This window comes from Nothoprocta perdicaria, unplaced genomic scaffold, assembly GCF_003342845.1.
Source record: "Nothoprocta perdicaria isolate Ctin4 unplaced genomic scaffold, notPer1 scaffold_10, whole genome shotgun sequence".
NCBI lineage: Eukaryota > Metazoa > Chordata > Aves > Tinamiformes > Tinamidae > Nothoprocta > Nothoprocta perdicaria.
Window position 1 is genome coordinate 1,263,651 of NW_020454094.1, and position 15,770 is coordinate 1,279,420.

General features: G+C 42.9%; 1 protein-coding gene across 2 annotated transcripts in view; it reads left to right on the top strand.

The window, feature by feature from the left end:
* Positions 1–11,962, top strand: part of MYO5B (myosin VB) — a 73,659-nt gene extending 61,697 nt beyond the window's left edge. The window contains exons 29-39 of one of the 2 annotated variants that reach the window (XM_026039867.1): positions 1,239–1,316; positions 2,699–2,897; positions 3,612–3,705; positions 5,147–5,290; positions 6,086–6,237; positions 6,762–6,851; positions 8,608–8,758; positions 9,064–9,349; positions 9,423–9,597; positions 10,659–10,739; positions 11,695–11,962. In XM_026039867.1, coding sequence (XP_025895652.1) covers positions 1,239–1,316; positions 2,699–2,897; positions 3,612–3,705; positions 5,147–5,290; positions 6,086–6,237; positions 6,762–6,851; positions 8,608–8,758; positions 9,064–9,349; positions 9,423–9,597; positions 10,659–10,739; positions 11,695–11,847 — 1,603 coding nt within the window. In that variant the 3' untranslated portion in view covers positions 11,848–11,962. The remainder of the gene's footprint in view (positions 1–1,238; positions 1,317–2,698; positions 2,898–3,611; positions 3,706–5,146; positions 5,291–6,085; positions 6,238–6,761; positions 6,852–8,607; positions 8,759–9,063; positions 9,350–9,422; positions 9,598–10,658; positions 10,740–11,694) is intronic. The other variant, XM_026039859.1, reaches the window with a different exon arrangement.
* Positions 11,963–15,770: the final 3,808 nt, after the last annotated feature.

A 15,770-nucleotide genomic window follows, 5' to 3' on the forward strand; every position in this document is an offset into this window, starting at 1 on the left:
TGCTGATGAAGTGAGAGGAGGATTTTCTGGGCATTTTTCTGCCTAGGGGGATGTGAAAGAGATTGGATCTTAAATGGTTCTGAAGGAAATTGAGGAGAAAAGCATCAAAGAGTGGTTCAGTTTGAAGGTTGTTTAGAGGAAAGGCTCTCATGTGTTTGACTTTATGATTGAGAAACCCAGTGATTGATGCAGAAGGCAGAGAATTATTTTTGAGTAGTGGAAGTTGGTGCAGAAGAATGAAATGGCTAAATTTGTCCTTCGCATTATCAGAAAATGTCCTGTTGGTGAGGCCTGCYTCGCTGAAGGAGGTCGCAGAGAGAAGTTCCCACTTGCAGTGGGTTGTTTAAAGAGGGACCAGGTGAAGCCACAAGAAAGGTACTGGGAGGAACCTGTGAAAAAATAGATTTCTCTGATAAAAGGATGCCAGCCAGTCTTAACGCAGACCCAGTTGTCCCACAGATGTGTGTTCTTTTACCCATGTACCTCATTCCTTACGCTGTGTGAGCTGCTCCTCAAGGAGGGGTCACCCTGTTGTCCAGGCATTTCCATAGGACATTGGTGTTATTCCTTAGGCACAATACTGTGGCTCAGGCTGGCGCTCCCTGCACTTCTCATGTCACTCCTTCCCTACCCCTTCTTCCAGCTCTCTCACTTATTACTCTTGATTCTCGTTTCTCTGCACTGAATTTTAAGCACAACTTTAACGTATTTCTGACTTAGCCAGTATGTCCTCTAAGTGTTTCCTTGGGTTTCCACAAGAAACATTTTGGCCATATAGAAATGAAAACTCAAGTTCTACTTCCCAAGAGTTGGGCTTTTTGGGAAAAACAGGAAGGACTCAAGAATCATGACTACAGAGCATCCCTTCTAGACCTTCTCCGAGCAGGAGGTTGGACCAGGGGATCTCTGGAGATCCCTCCCAAGCTGGTACCATTGTCAGCAACAGGGAGGAAAGGGCTGCAGAAGCACCTGGGGTGGTGGTGTCCTTGATGTGGAAGCAGAAGACACCCACAAGAGTCAGAGGGCTCCCCTGGGGCACAGCTGGGGCCTCATGAGACAAACAGGGCTCTTCTCATCTCATTTATCATGCTGGAAAAGAAAATGCAGCACAGTGAAATAGTGCTTGAAAAAAAAAACTTGGATGTAATAAGGATTCTGGGTTTCTCCTCCTTTTGTTGCAATTGACCTTTTGTCTTTCTCTAKCCTCTCGCTTTCTTTTTTCTATCCTTTACTTCTAGCAAGACTGAGGACTGGGGTTATCTCAATGAAGATGGAGAGCTCGGCTTGGCTTATCAAGGCTTAAAGCAAGTTGCCAGGTCAAATGCTTTTTCTTTTTTCCTTCTTTCTCCCGCTGCTTCCTCTTTCCATCCCCTTTTTTGCCTGCCCTTCTGTGTATTCCTCCTCTTCCTTCACTCCTGAGCTGCTGTCATCCGTGGGAGAGCTCTCCCTAAAGTGTTTTCTGCTGGTGGTGAACGTGCCAGGAGCTCTGCTTCTAGGAGGGTCTCCCATCTCCACGCCAACAGATCCGGATCCATAGGGATCAGAGCAAGGTGTGAGGTCTCCTGCATAGGGCAGTCCAAAGCCATGACCTCTGGAGAGATCGGGCTACATCCAGAGAGTGACAGGCAAAATAATGGGTGATTCATTTATTCTTCAAAGGAAGGTAGGAACCGGAGTGTGTAGAGGAAACGTGTGTTGCTGAGGGCCACATACAGTTAACGGAAACCCACGTGAAGAGCTGAAAGWAGTAGTAAATGCCTAGGTCCACCTGAAACGACATCCTGTGTTTTCCAGCCCTGTTATGAATACAACTGCTGACAATGTGATTATGAGGCTGAATATTTTATGGTCTGTGTTTTCATAGTTAAGAAATGCATGTTTGAATATTTTGCTGGAAAATGGGGGAGAGGTTGGGTTATTTGTATCTTCTAAAAACAAACAAAAACAAACCATAAGCAAAAAGCCCAAACGAGAAAATTATTAAAACTTTTCATCTTGAGAACTTCTGCAGAAAGCAAGTGTTCTTTGATGAACTCTATCAAACAAGCGGGGGAGAAAAAAGGAATTGTTGCTGGCAGGAACCTGGTTCACAGGCTTGAATTTACCAGCAGGACTTGAAGAGCTGTAGCTTTTTCCCCACTGGCACTGCTCAACAGCCTAGGCATGTCCCAGGCAAGGTGTCAATGTCAGAGTTTTCTTCCCGCTGGGCATTGCATCCTTCAAGGAGTTGRCCAGGGTTAATGCAGAGTTAATTCAGGGTTAATTCTCTTTCTCTTAGCCTGGAAATGATGGCTCAAGTGTATGATTAGTGAGTGTTCTTGCTGATTAACCAGTTGCCTTTATTTTTCCAATTGGAGAGACGTTCGTGCATGCTCGTGGTCGTGGCTCCCCTCTGAACTCGCGTTGCTGTCCTCTGCRTTGGGCGTGTTGAGCTGGGTTGGGTGCAGGTTGTCCTGCTGCAACTTCAAAGCTCTTGCCTTGAGGGGGATGCCTGGAGCATGTGTGTGTCCCATGCATGGTTTAATCTGCAGCATTGCAATAAGAGCTGTGGCACCCCTTYGTGTGTATGCATCAGTTTCTGGGAGGTCCCTTTGCTCCCATGGCCATAGGTTGGCTGGCTTTGAAGGATCTAGACTCAAAATGTTAGTTACTGCCATGGTACCAAAACCACTGATGGTTGGGATGGGCTTTTCCTCAGGTTGTTGGAAGCGCAGYTGCAGGACCAGCGGAGAGAGCACGAGGAGGAGGTCGAGACTCTGAAGAGCCAAGTAGAGGCAATGAAGGAAGAGATGGAGAGACAGCAGCAGGCCTTCCTGCAGACCCTGCAGCTCTCTCCAGAGGTCCAGGTGGAGTTTGGGCTTCAGCAGGAAATCACGCGCCTCACCAACGAGAATCTAGTGAGTGAAAAAACTGTGTCCTTTGCAGCCCAAGGAACTGAAAATGGAGTGGCAGAGATGAGAGAGGAAACAGAGGGGAGGATAAGGCCCTGGGGGCTTTGCATGCATTTACTTGCTTTAATTGACAAGGTTGAGGCCCCATGTCCCTCTGAAAGTGCCAAGTGATCACGGGGTGTATTTTTTTACCCCTTCACACCTTGTGTATCTGTGTTTGTGTCCAGAGTGAACGTTGATCTCTCCAGGGTTGGACTGAGGGCTGCTCCACAACCCTGTTGAGTCTAAGTAGTGTTCGACCTGTTTAAATAACAGGCAGGAATAAAATTCCCTGGGTGGTATGTTGTGAGTACTTGTCTACTACAGGGTTTGCCAAGAGAAAGAAAGGTGTCAAGCAGCCAGGGTCCTCGTGGTAAGTGGGCACTTGGAGCTCACTTCAAACTGTTGAGGGAGGAAAACCCAGGGAGGCCAATTTGTCTCCATTCCTGCCATGCCAGAAGTGTATCCTTCAGCAGAACTAAATAGTCTTTGCTTTATTGCTTTTCTMTATGGTTAATTTTCCACCCCAGCAGTGGGATTTGATTTATAGCACCGAGAAATCCTGTAGAGACAGTGCAGAACAAGGTGGCTCCTATGTAGCACTGTAGAAGTTAAAGTTGCTTTGATTGGTTTGGGTTTGTTTTTTTAAACCTATCATATCTTCTGGCTTTTTTTTTTTAGGATCTCAAAGAGTTACTAGAAAAGTTGGAAAAGAATGAAAAGAAGCTGAAGAAACAGCTAAAGATTTACATGAAGAAGGTCCAAGATTTTGAAGGTGACTTTGCTTTTGTTGGAGATTATGGGTGGAGGAGCAGCATTCTGCTTTTGCTGCTTTGGCCAGCCTTAGAGAACTGCAGATTTCCACTGAGAGCTTTTGCTTTCTCTCCTGCAATTGCTGGTTGTGCCTTTAGAGTGTCTGGGCTTGTGATTTTTCAGTCTAATTATATGTTCTTTTCTTGACTCTACCTGGGCTTCAATTTTATGAAACTCATCTGTTCACATCCTCTTTCTTGGTGTTTTAACATTTATTTTAGCCATCTAGGGTCGTACTGTCAGATTGTACAGTTTGGACTCTATCTATAAAACAGAGACAAGCGAATTGAGTAACTACYGGTGGAAATGGAAACTTGCAATAAAAAGTTTAAATGAGAGGAGACCTGGAAGTGCAGTTGAAGCCCACAAGTGGTGCAACCTCATCCCTGTAACTGCTGCTGCCACCTTCACCTTGGACATGAATCCAAAAGYGGGCTAATAGGGGAGAAGTGTCCCTAGCTCTGCTGGAGTCTTTGGTCAGATAGGGACAGATTAACGACCCAGTCCAGAAGCCTGGAGTCCTCCTTAAGCTTTCCAGTGTGCTTCCCCTGAAGCTTGCAGGAGGAAGTGGGGAAGTGAGGGTGGAGGAGATGCTTGCCCTGTGCTCTGCTCTAGGTTGTATTTCAGGTCTTGGAGCTTTATTGCAGTCAGTGCTGTGACCCCAGCAGAGCTTTAGAGAAGAGCTCCAGTGGCTGTTGGTGKTTTTTTTGCTTTGTTTTGTTTTTAGTTAAAAAAAAATCATGCTCAGYATCTCAAACGAGACATCTGTGCCATATAAAAACAGCTTTTCCTTCTCTGTTGAAACGGTGATTAACCAGAGAACTCAGTTTCTATGAGCTAATTTCTGAAAAACAGGCATTAAGTGAAATTAAGTTGGATAGATGGAGGAGTTCCACAGCTCGCACAGCTGGTCCTTGTCACTGTAATYTGCATTCATCAAGTTGATGTTTCCTGCAATACTTGCATTTGAGTCTCATAGTTTTCCAATTTATTAAAATTGTATGCAAGCACGACGCTTAGTAGTGTGCCATGATATTATCTGTTGCACAGATATTTTTTTCAGACGTATTTTTTCCTCCTTGGATGTGGTGCACTAAGAAGATTCCCACAGGGTTAAGACCTTCCAGCTAGAGTCTGAGTTTTCTTGGAAAGTAGAAAATTGCCCCATCTTTTTTCCTAGGCCTGACTTTTGCATTTGTTATTTTGCTCTGAGCCAGGACTATGGTTGGCTTGGAATTCAAGATCTGTGTGTGTGTGGTTTTTTTTTCTTTTTTGAAAGGTCTGTCCAAAGCTGAGGACTTTAATAAATATATATACTTTTGGACTTATATATAACAAATCCGCCTGGTTCTTGGTCTAAGGCCAACGGATCAGCTCTAACACTTGGTCTCTTCTCCTTGCAGCATCCCAGGCGCTGGTACAGACGGAGAGGAGGCGGCACGAGCTCAACCGGCAGGTTGCAGTCCAGAGGAAGGAGAAAGATTTCCAGGGAATGCTGGAATATTACAAAGAGGACGAGCCTCTTCTCGTGCGAAACCTCATCACAGGTGAGCAGCGTGTTCAGCAGCCATGTCGTATGCTGAGGGAGGTTATAAACTGCAAACTCAACCGAGAGAGGTTTTCCAAGGTTTTAGACCTTGAAATAGGCAAACTGTGATTGTGCTGGTTTGAAGCCACAGCAGGAATTAGCTAATGCCCTGAACTGGCAAAATGCTTATGCTCTTTGGGGAGAACTGTGACCATGAAGAGCAGACACGGGCATGTGGCTGCAGTCTCCTTCCCCTAGTCCAACCCAAATGATTTGGTCTTCCTATGTTTGGGAGAATGGGGTAGTATAATTTCTAATTCCTCATTATGTGGGGTTTTGTGCAGATAGACCTCCATTCTACTCTGGAGATAGGATTTTTTTAATGTTCCTTTAGACAGACTGTTTCTTAAGCCTTAGAGGCCACAAATTCCTGCAGGAGCTGTCTAGTTTCAGTATCTTGAGGAAAAAATGAGTGGAAAAGAAGTTATTTTTTATCATAGCCTGCATGAAGCATTCCTGAGAGTTTCAGGGAGTTTTTCCAAGACTGGTGTGTTGGCTCAGATAGCCATTCATAAGGTAAATAAGATGTAGKTCTGCTGACTACCCCGAGTGCTACCAAAAGGTGCTGCCCTCCTGGACCCCAGTGCTCCATCCTCCTGCCTTAGCTGGCCCCAGCAGGTTGTCCATCTCCTGTTGCACCTCCGGGTCTGCATCTGCACCGCAAAACTGGAACCTCAGCTTCCCTGGGGTCTCGCCCAAGGACTTCTCCAGCAGACAGCTGGCAAACTTGGGTTGTGTTTTGCTGACCTTCTAGATCTGAAGCCCCAAACGGTGTCTGCCACCGTCCCTTGCCTCCCTGCCTACATCCTCTACATGTGCATCAGGCACGCGGACTACATCAACGATGACCAGAAGGTGCACTCCTTGCTCACCTCCACCATCAACGGCATTAAGAAAGTACTGAAGGTGGGTGCAGGTTGGCTCTGACTTGCGGTGGGACAGGTATGACCGTGTCGGGGTGTTTGGTGTTCAGCTCTCGAGGTGATTTCCAAACCCACTCCCTGGCCTTGTTTGCCTTTTAAGAAGAGCGAGGGGATGATTTGTGCACTAGGGCAGTGCAGAGCTGGGAATAAACTCTAGATCTTGTTAGTGTCGGTTTATTTGCCAGATTTGATGCAGGAGATGAAGGTGTCTTATCTTTGCTTTCAGGTGTAGATGGGGGCAAATATATGACAATTTGACCCTTGAGAAAAGCACTACTGACAGAGCAAAAAGTGTCCCTCGCTCTGCTCTTGCTGCTGTATGTTTTTTCCCAAAGCAAAAATGCAGGTTATCTTAGCAAGGAAGGAACCACTAATTGCACTTACAAGCAGTTAGATTAAAAAGCTGTTTGCAGAGAACAGAAAGGAAATATCCTCAGTAATGCAGGAAACTGTCGCCTTCCCGTGCCGCCGAGGAGGGGTCTCACGCAGGTCTCTTTGCTCTTGCAGAAGCACAACGAGGACTTCCACATGACGTCGTTTTGGCTGGCGAACACGTGTCGCCTCCTGCACTGCTTAAAGCAATACAGCGGGGATGCGGTGAGAAACTTGAGGATATCTGCCTTTTTCCAGGAATTTTGCTCTAGGCTAGCACCATTCTTCCCGGGGCTCATCTCTGGCTGCTTGCTGATTCCGTCTTTTATTTGGATATAGCAGGAGGCAGCTCCGACAGCCTCAGGAGACATAGCACAGGGGCAAGGCAATGAAGAGCAGAAACCAGGACCCTTATATAACCTATGTTGTATAACCTGCATTTTTTTTTTTCTGACCAATACTAGCAGTGTTTTGAATTTTATAGCCAGTCTTACAATGTGATTCATCTAAACAGGGAGATCCCTCCTGCTAGGCTGCCTTTGAAGACTCTTCTCTTGATTTCAGTCCTTTCATTACCCAGAGGAAAAGTGTTTCAAACTCTTGCAGTTTTATTTCTGAATAATGATTGGCATTAGTATTAAAACATACAATAAAGCCAAATTATGCAGTTTTTAATTTAATCTTGATTTGTGTTAGATATATTGAGCTAACAAGCTTCAAGAATAAAGAAGAATTGTGAATACAAAGCAAAGTTTTCTTGGAATCAAATTAATTGCTCTGATAGAAACACCGTTCAGTTTGTAAAACTGTACATAGAAGTTCTAAATTGAAAAAGTAACAATTTAGGTGAGACTTAGTAAGTTAGGCTGCTATTAGCCCTCTTCTGCCTGGATAGCCACATTGCATTTAAAGAGAATTATTCCCAGAATACCTCTTGGAGAGGGAAAAAAGAAATCTTAAATTTCATTTGTTTGTTCTGGTTATGCAGTGTCAGCTGAGTCAGCTGTTTTCAACTTGAGTTGATGATTGTATCAAGAAACAGGGTGGGAAGGGAATCATTCCCATCTGAGGGTTTCCAGAATAGTTTCCTTTAGTTGGAAACCCAGCTGACTTTTAAGAAAATAAATGTTAAAGGAAACCCCAAGCAATTTTGACTTTTTGCAGCTCCAAGAGCATAACATTTTTTTCTTTTAATTTATTTCTGTGAAAAAGTGAAAGTGTGAAATTTGAAATTTGAAAGTGTGAGTGTGAGGGCAGCTCACAATGCTATATTTTTGCATTCTGCTAGTAAGCAAAACAAAGAAAAATAGTAGCACGGCTCTCATTTTTACACTAAACTGGGAAGACTACTATGTGAATGAGCAATTAAAGCATCTATGCAAATTAGAGATTTAAGTGAGGTCGTCTGTACCTCTATGAGCAAAAATAGCTCCAGTTCTTAATGCAGGAGCCAGCTGCAACATTAGAGGATCAGCTGCTTTTTCAGCTAAAGACTGAAGAAAAAAGATCAGCTTCTAGATCTGGTAGTTCAGTCAGTTTAAAAACTTGTCAAAAGTACATGGTAAGACCAAATTGCTTTCTCTTTTTATGGGAAGATATTCAGCTTTTCTGAAGCTTAATCTCCAGCTGAAATACTTGGGGTTGCTGTCAAAACATTCTGAAGCTCAGAGATAAACAAATGAACAGCCAAGAGTTTCTCAGGGCTCTGATAGGTCCAAGTTGCTCTTTCACATCTGTATTGCAGTTAATGCAGATGTATTTCTCCTTGCTAAAGTTCAGGTGACAAGCTTACTGCTTCATGACTACTTAACTGCTTCTAAAAGCAGTCCTTTCGCAATGATTACCAAAAAATTCACATCTACATAGAGTATAAGAATATACATTGTTAATGTATCTGGATACATTATATTCTGAGCTTATTTTTTTAATACAGTGACTTTACAAGCAGATGAATAACCCGTTTTAATCTTCTTCTGCTTAGGGATTTATGACACAGAACACTGCTAAGCAGAACGAGCACTGTCTCAAGAACTTCGACCTGACYGAGTACCGCCAGGTGCTGAGCGATCTCTCCATCCAGATCTATCAGCAGCTCATCAAGATAGCGGAGGGCATACTGCAGCCCATGATAGGTAAGTGGACCATGCATTAGCCTTTAGGAGGGTTTTCAGCTTTAACTGGATGCTCTGAATGTTTCCCTGACCTTCCTTCAGCGCTAGCAATGATTCTCCCCAAACAGAGAGCAAGAAAGGTGTGTTGGAGACAGACACACATCAATTTGTGGATCCATTCCCTTATGAGACTGTCCAGCATCTTGTACCAGTTGGAGATTGCTCTGTGTTTATGACAGCTCATAAAATTCACCACAGAAGAAGCAATTTCTCACCTCTTGTGATGAACAGATTTTCTCTTATTATTATTTTTCCTCCTGTCCCAGTGTCTGCAATGCTGGAAAATGAGAGCATTCAGGGACTTTCTGGTGTGAAGCCCATGGGCTACAGGAATCGCTCGTCCAGCATGGAAGACGGTGACAGCTCGTACAGCTTGGACGCGGTCATCCGCCAGATGAACAGCTTCTACAGCATCATGTGTGAGCAGGGCCTGGACCCGGAGATCATCCAGCAGGTCTTCAAGCAGCTCTTCTACATGGTCAACGCAGTCACCCTCAACAACCTGCTGCTGCGGAAGGACGTCTGCTCGTGGAGCACTGGCATGCAGCTAAGGTGGGCCGGGGGCTCGAGGCTACGAGCTCTTTCCCAGCTCTTGGCACAAGTCTGACCCAGGCTGTTTATCCAGGTTTAACATAAGCCAGCTGGAGGAGTGGCTGCGCGGGAAGAACCTGCAGCAGAGCGGAGCAGCACAGACGTTGGAGCCCTTGATTCAGGCAGCGCAGCTCCTGCAGCTGAAGAAGAAGACCTCGGAGGATGCCGAGGCCATCTGCTCCTTGTGCACCTCGCTCACCACCCAGCAGGTAGGGGCCAGAGGAGACACAWTGCTTTAGCAGATAGGACACGTTTTAGTGGTAACTCTTCTGGCACATTGAGCTATTTCACCTGCTTGGGAATTAGGGTTTCAGAGCTGATTCACTGTTGGCCTTAGGCAAATGTTGGAAGGGAACCCATAGCAACAAATGCCTATGCTTATAAAGCCAGCACTTGTCTTCTGCTGGGTTCTCATCTGTCTTGTCCCATGGGATCTCCAGCAAGAATTCATGTTTGGGCCAGGGCATTGGGAACTGCAGTTCTTAAGACACCAGTTAATTGCACTGAGTGGTTCTGACTTGAGCTTGTCCAACAGTAAGGAGCCCTTGGTGTTTAATAGTGTGCCATTTATTTGATAATGTTGAAATTAGGGAGGCATGGGTTGATCTTCAGTGATCCTCGTGGGTCCTTTCTCCTATGTCTCCCTCTCCATACCCTGAATCTGTCCATGGCAGATGATGAGTGGTAATAGGGGACGTTGAGGGCCTACAGTGGGATTGAGTTAGAATCAGGAGAAGGGTTTGGAGGTGATCTCAGCTGTACTGGGAAGCAGTCTGCTATTCTGAACCTCCCTAAGTTCCCATGGGCCGACCGAAGGGTTATCCCTAGATAAATCTGTTGTTCAAGTCTATTCTTTGTTTACAAATGTTGTTATAACAAGGAATTTTGATGGATATGTAAAGGCTTGACACTGTAAAGGCTTTACAGCAGGCAAACGAGCACTAGATGACATTGTGCTGTTTCCTAGGACAGGTTCACTTTGGGCAAACAAGCATATTGTAAGCAAGTTTATAAATATGCAGATCATAACACATCTCCCTTTCTACAAGCAGATTTTCCTTGGCTATTGTATTTCATYGATTCTGTGCAGATCTCTGGCTGATCCACAGCACTGAATGTGGTGCTGTTTTGCTCCCCCACTTCTCATTCTTGGTAGTCTCGTGTGATATTTGTTATGGTCTATCAAGACAATATTGAAATGTTAGTGGTGTTTTGTATTCTGGAAAAAATTGGACCTCTCCTAATTGTAATTCATTTTTGTTTTCAACAGATTGTAAAAATACTTAATCTCTACACTCCTGTGAATGAGTTTGAAGAACGTGTTACAGTAGCTTTCATACGGAACATACAGGTAAATTAAAGGGCTGTATATGGAGGCAGTGGTATTGATTTAACAGTAATATTCYGTCTTGTCATCAGTGCTGACTTAGGCCCTTAGTAACAGGTTTGCAGCTGCGTGTTCTCCTGGGTCTAACGCAGTGCTCTGGGAACAGGCCTGCTTGCAAAATGTGGCCGCAGGGCCATTTGATAGCCAAGGGCCAAAAGCTGAGATCAGCGCCTGAGTTGAGCTCAGCCAGCATTGTGGCACACGTGGTAACAGAACTACAGGCACATGATGGATTTCCTGTCAGAGAGATGCACCTGTGTGATTAGACCCTCTCCTTGAGGATTGCTCTCTTGGACTTTAGTACCCAAATTTGACTTTCAGATTAAAAAAGAAGTGTATTTTGTGCCTGATCTGTGTGGCTCAGGAGAGAGGTTGCAGGAGTCAGTGAGGGATCGCTGAAACRGAGTTACTTCTGAGATACAAGGCAGAATTTGGCAACTAAAGGTAGAAAGTGTAAAAGATCTAACTAGGCTCTGCTGAAGCAAAGCTTCAAATAGACCCTGCAGGAGTTTCTTGATGTGTTCGGTTGGARGAAGCCTGCTGTAGAAGAGAGAAAAATAATTCTGTTTCTGAAATACCTCTAAACCTGCTATAGTATGTAGTTAAGAAAATGCCTTTGTAAATGATCTCCACTTGGAAACCAATCCCAAAATCTGTAGGAGAGGAGTGGGATCTGTATAGCTTGACCTGTGCCTATGGAAGGTATTTACATYTGGTATTTATAGCTATTTAAAGCGGGGGCTGTTTCTACCTCTATTATCCGCTCTGCATTCAGAAAACAAGCTGCCCCTTCAGAWGAAAGCATCATTAACCCATTTCTCTAATACATACTCAAACTTCTGATTGTTAGACATTACAAATGCAAATAAAACACAACAGTTGATACAAAATTTGTGTTTTCTTCTCTCCTACCTCATAGGCACACTTGCAAGCGCGAAATGACCCTCCACAGCTGCTGATAGACTTCAAGTATATGTTCCCAGTTTTGTTCCCATTCAACCCATCCTCCATAACCATGGACTCTATTCATCTCCCTGCTGCTCTCAACTTGGAATTTCTCATTAAAGTCTGAAGAAAAGAGAATGAAGTCTATTTCTTCTACCCTGAGACCTCCAGCAAAAAAAAAAAAAAAAAAAAGGAGAAATCAAAAAAGGAATTAAGGAGCTCTTTAAGTGTGGACCAAATAAGTTTATGGAAGAGCCAATACACAGAAATAAATGGACTGTACAGCTAAAAAAAAAAAAAAAGACTGATCTATATGTGATTTTTTTTGGTAATTTGTAGTTCAGAATAAGGATACTTGAAATACATTTTTTTTTTTAGCTGCTTGATTTTATGCTGCCATAGTTCAAGGCCCATAATAATTTCCAAAAGCCACTAACAGAAATGAATGATTAGTGGGAGAAAGCTTACTTTGATCTTCATAGGTGACTATGAAGAAATGACAGTTAAAAATCTAAAACAAAATCCTAGATATTTATGTTGCCTTCAAGGACATACAATTTGTCTGATCTCTAGGTGGTCTGTATATATTAATAATGGAGATATGCAATTCTGCCTATTGTTTTTGCTAGCAGCTGTATCACAGTAGCTCAGAAATTCAGCTGCAGAAGGTACAAACGTGTGTTTATCTTTCAGGTTAAGGTAACAGGCTTGAACAGCGACTGTTTCCACTGATGTGGAATTTGTCACGAATTTTTGGTTTCACAAATGTTGTTGCTTTCCTTGCTTCGTGCAGCACGTCTGTTATTTGCACATTACAGGGAAGTCGAATAAACCTTCAGTTTGGACTTTTCTTCCATTACCAAATTCATATTAGTGGCTTGCAAAGATGATATTGTCCAATGATGTGATCTCGAGACAAGGGGCTGTCCTAGGCTGCCTGCTTCTTGTGCAGCCAAGTGCCATCCTGACCGTTCTTGGTTGGCCCTTGCTGTGCTTTTAGAGGTCAAATACTCTCATGCAGTGGCTGAAGGTGGTTGAGCCCAAGAAAATAAGATATTTCTTTTCTTTTACATAGCTAGTACCAGAAGCTTATGTATAAGTAAATCAGGAAAGTGCAAACCAGTTTAATAAACGTGTCCCCAGTCATTCTTTGTTCAGGGATTCATCCTAAACATGCCATAAGGGCTGGGAAGCAAAAATTATTTTTAACTCAAAAAAAATCAGAAAGTTTACCAGCAGTGCCAATACCTTAGGTAAATGAAGAATACTTTAAGAAGGAGAGAAAAAAAAATGTTYGAAAGCAAAAGGGAATGGCTAGGCAATTAAATGGTTTAACACCAAAAATGATCAACCGGGCTTTTTTTTTCTTTTTTCTTTTTCTTTCTTTTTTTAAATAGCCAATATATTAAACAAACCTTCTGACCTCTCTAGCTGGGCATTGTAAGGGGCCAGCTACTCCCAAAAGCACTAATTGATTTTTCTCAGTACTTAGCACACTACATTTAATCACTACAGTCACTGTAGAAAACCACAATTTCYTCCTGAAATGCAGAGGAGGGGCAAAAAAAAAGAGCATTTTGGCCTCTCCATTCTGCACTGATCTTTTCTTACTGCCTTCTGTGGTTGTGGTCCTGGTTGTCTGAGCACTTTCGTGATGATTCAGAGCTCTTGGAAAACCTTCCTGCATCGTTCAGGCTGCTTTTTCTTGGTGTCAATTATATTCATGCAGCAAATTAATGATTAGGTATCCGGTCAATTTGGAGAGTTAAAACTTATAAAGGCACTTAAGGATGCACAACATTTTAAAGAAAAAACACCATGCTGCAGTCACTCTTTTAGATAGTGTGTTTTACTTTCAACATCATGTATATAAGCTATGTATATACAAACTGAAATAGTCCTGTATGTACTATAAATGTATATTACTATCCAAAAGCACATTTTTAAAGAAAAAAACGAGTGCTATTAAGAATTGTATTGGTCTATGCTTGACGATAAATGCTATGTTGCAAATGGAGGACTAGGATTTAGTACTGGTATTGCCGGTGAAGGACAGAGCTAAGGCCATTTCCTAGTCAGCAGTTACTTTTTCTCTAACGATTACCCAACTAATTACAGAAGAAAATTTACTGCTTGCACAGTTCCAGCACTACCTCCACCTTGCAGCCCATGAGCATCTGCTTCTACTAGGTCTTTTCAGTAGTGCCTTCATCTCCCCTTCGCACACAGTAGGGATGACACCACCAGTGCTCCACACAAGCACATGCTCTTCTCTCACTTGCTCAGCTACGATATTTTTATTTATGGTACCTACCTCTTTCCACCTCTTGCAAAATGAATGTTTTTGCAATGCTTTGAATTTAATTTTCTGATTAAATTATATCCCTTTCTTTCCSCCCATATAATAGAAGCAGCATGTACTACTTGTACTTTGGCACAGTACAAAACAGAAATAACTTTCAAATTGAACTTTTTCTGCAACAGGGTCATAACACAGTGCTATTTCTCAGTAGTCATCTTAGGCCAACAGTTTCCTCTCAGGCTCTTCGGGTTTCTACCTCTCTCTGTTGTAAATTATTCAGTGTATTATTCCCAACAGACTGATTAAACCGCTGCTTATTGGTCAGATTAAATGACAGATTGCCACAGAATCCTCTTCCGCGATGATTTTGTTGCTGGTCAGTTCTGAAATGTGTGGTTAATGCTCTTCTGGCGATTAGTGGTCTTTCACTGGAGTTTTCAGGATCGTAATTTATATGTATAATAAAGAGACTTTCTTCAAATGGTCAGTATGTATAGATAGGGCCTGCAATTTAATGTCCTGATCTGTAATAATGTAGCTGCTCCATTAAACTCCACCTGGAAGAGCACTCTGTATTAAACATCTTTAATGTATGTAATTATCTCGGTTAGCAAATTTTTTAGRTTTGTTTTTTAAGCATTAATTTTAAGCTGTGCTCAAGCATGCTTTGCTCTCCTCGGATTGGCATTTCTTTATTTAAGGAGCAAATTTAACACAAAGCATGGCTTTGAGAAAGCTGGCTGCTTTCCAGATGTCTTTTATTTTTAAATATTGATTATTAACTTGAGCATTTTCCCATTGTGTGCCTGTAGCTGTTACTAAGGTAACTGACTTCTCACTGAGTGTTCCCAAAACAAGTGCTAMCCTGTGGGGATATTTTACTGTCCTGCCATGAAAATTTGTCTTTGGATATAGAAATCTGCTTAGAAATATGACTCCAAGAAGGTCAGCAAGAACATGTTGGACTAGGAAGAAAACAGTACTTGACCAATATGAGTTTGTGGATGGATCCTGTACTTCTGAAAAGCAGGATTGAATCCTAATTTCCCTGGAAATGAATCCAGTATGGAAAACCTCCATGCCTACCCCAAACCAAACTAACTGCCTCCTCAAGATGACTTTATGTAGGTATTCGGTGTCTTTGCAAAGTCTCCTGGACAACATTCACATTTTAACTGATTGTTTTGGAGGTGGAAGTTTTGTAACTAAGATTGCTGAAGTTCCAAGTGGAAAAATTCTGGGGGGGGGGAAGATGAATTTATGCAATGCTGTGTCATTAACATTTTTGCTTGTAAAACTTACTTTCCTAAACCTAATGTGAGACTTCCTGCATGAGTGAAATAATAACAAGAGGGGGCAGGGTTTAAGCACACAGAGTCATGTCTCTTTGTCCATGTTGTTGTTTAAAAACACATATAAGCGGAGAGGATAAAGTCCAGTCTGCACAGTCACGTTACTGCACTAGCAATGTAGGTAAGTTCCTTGCAAAATCTGGCCTGCAATTTGTGCCATTCGCTTAAAAGAAAAAGTAATAGCGAGGCACTTGGAATAGCAGGTTGGTTTCCTGCCCTTGCAATTGTAAACTTGCTGGACCGTGCAAATTCATTCTTGAAATCTGTGTTTAATTGCAAAATTAACACTTTGTGATTGCATGTTAACGTGGCCACCTCACTGAAATGGCTTCCATGAACGGCCATGAACCTTTGCCTCCAACTTTGGCTCACTTAGATTAAACAGCCTTTTCCCAA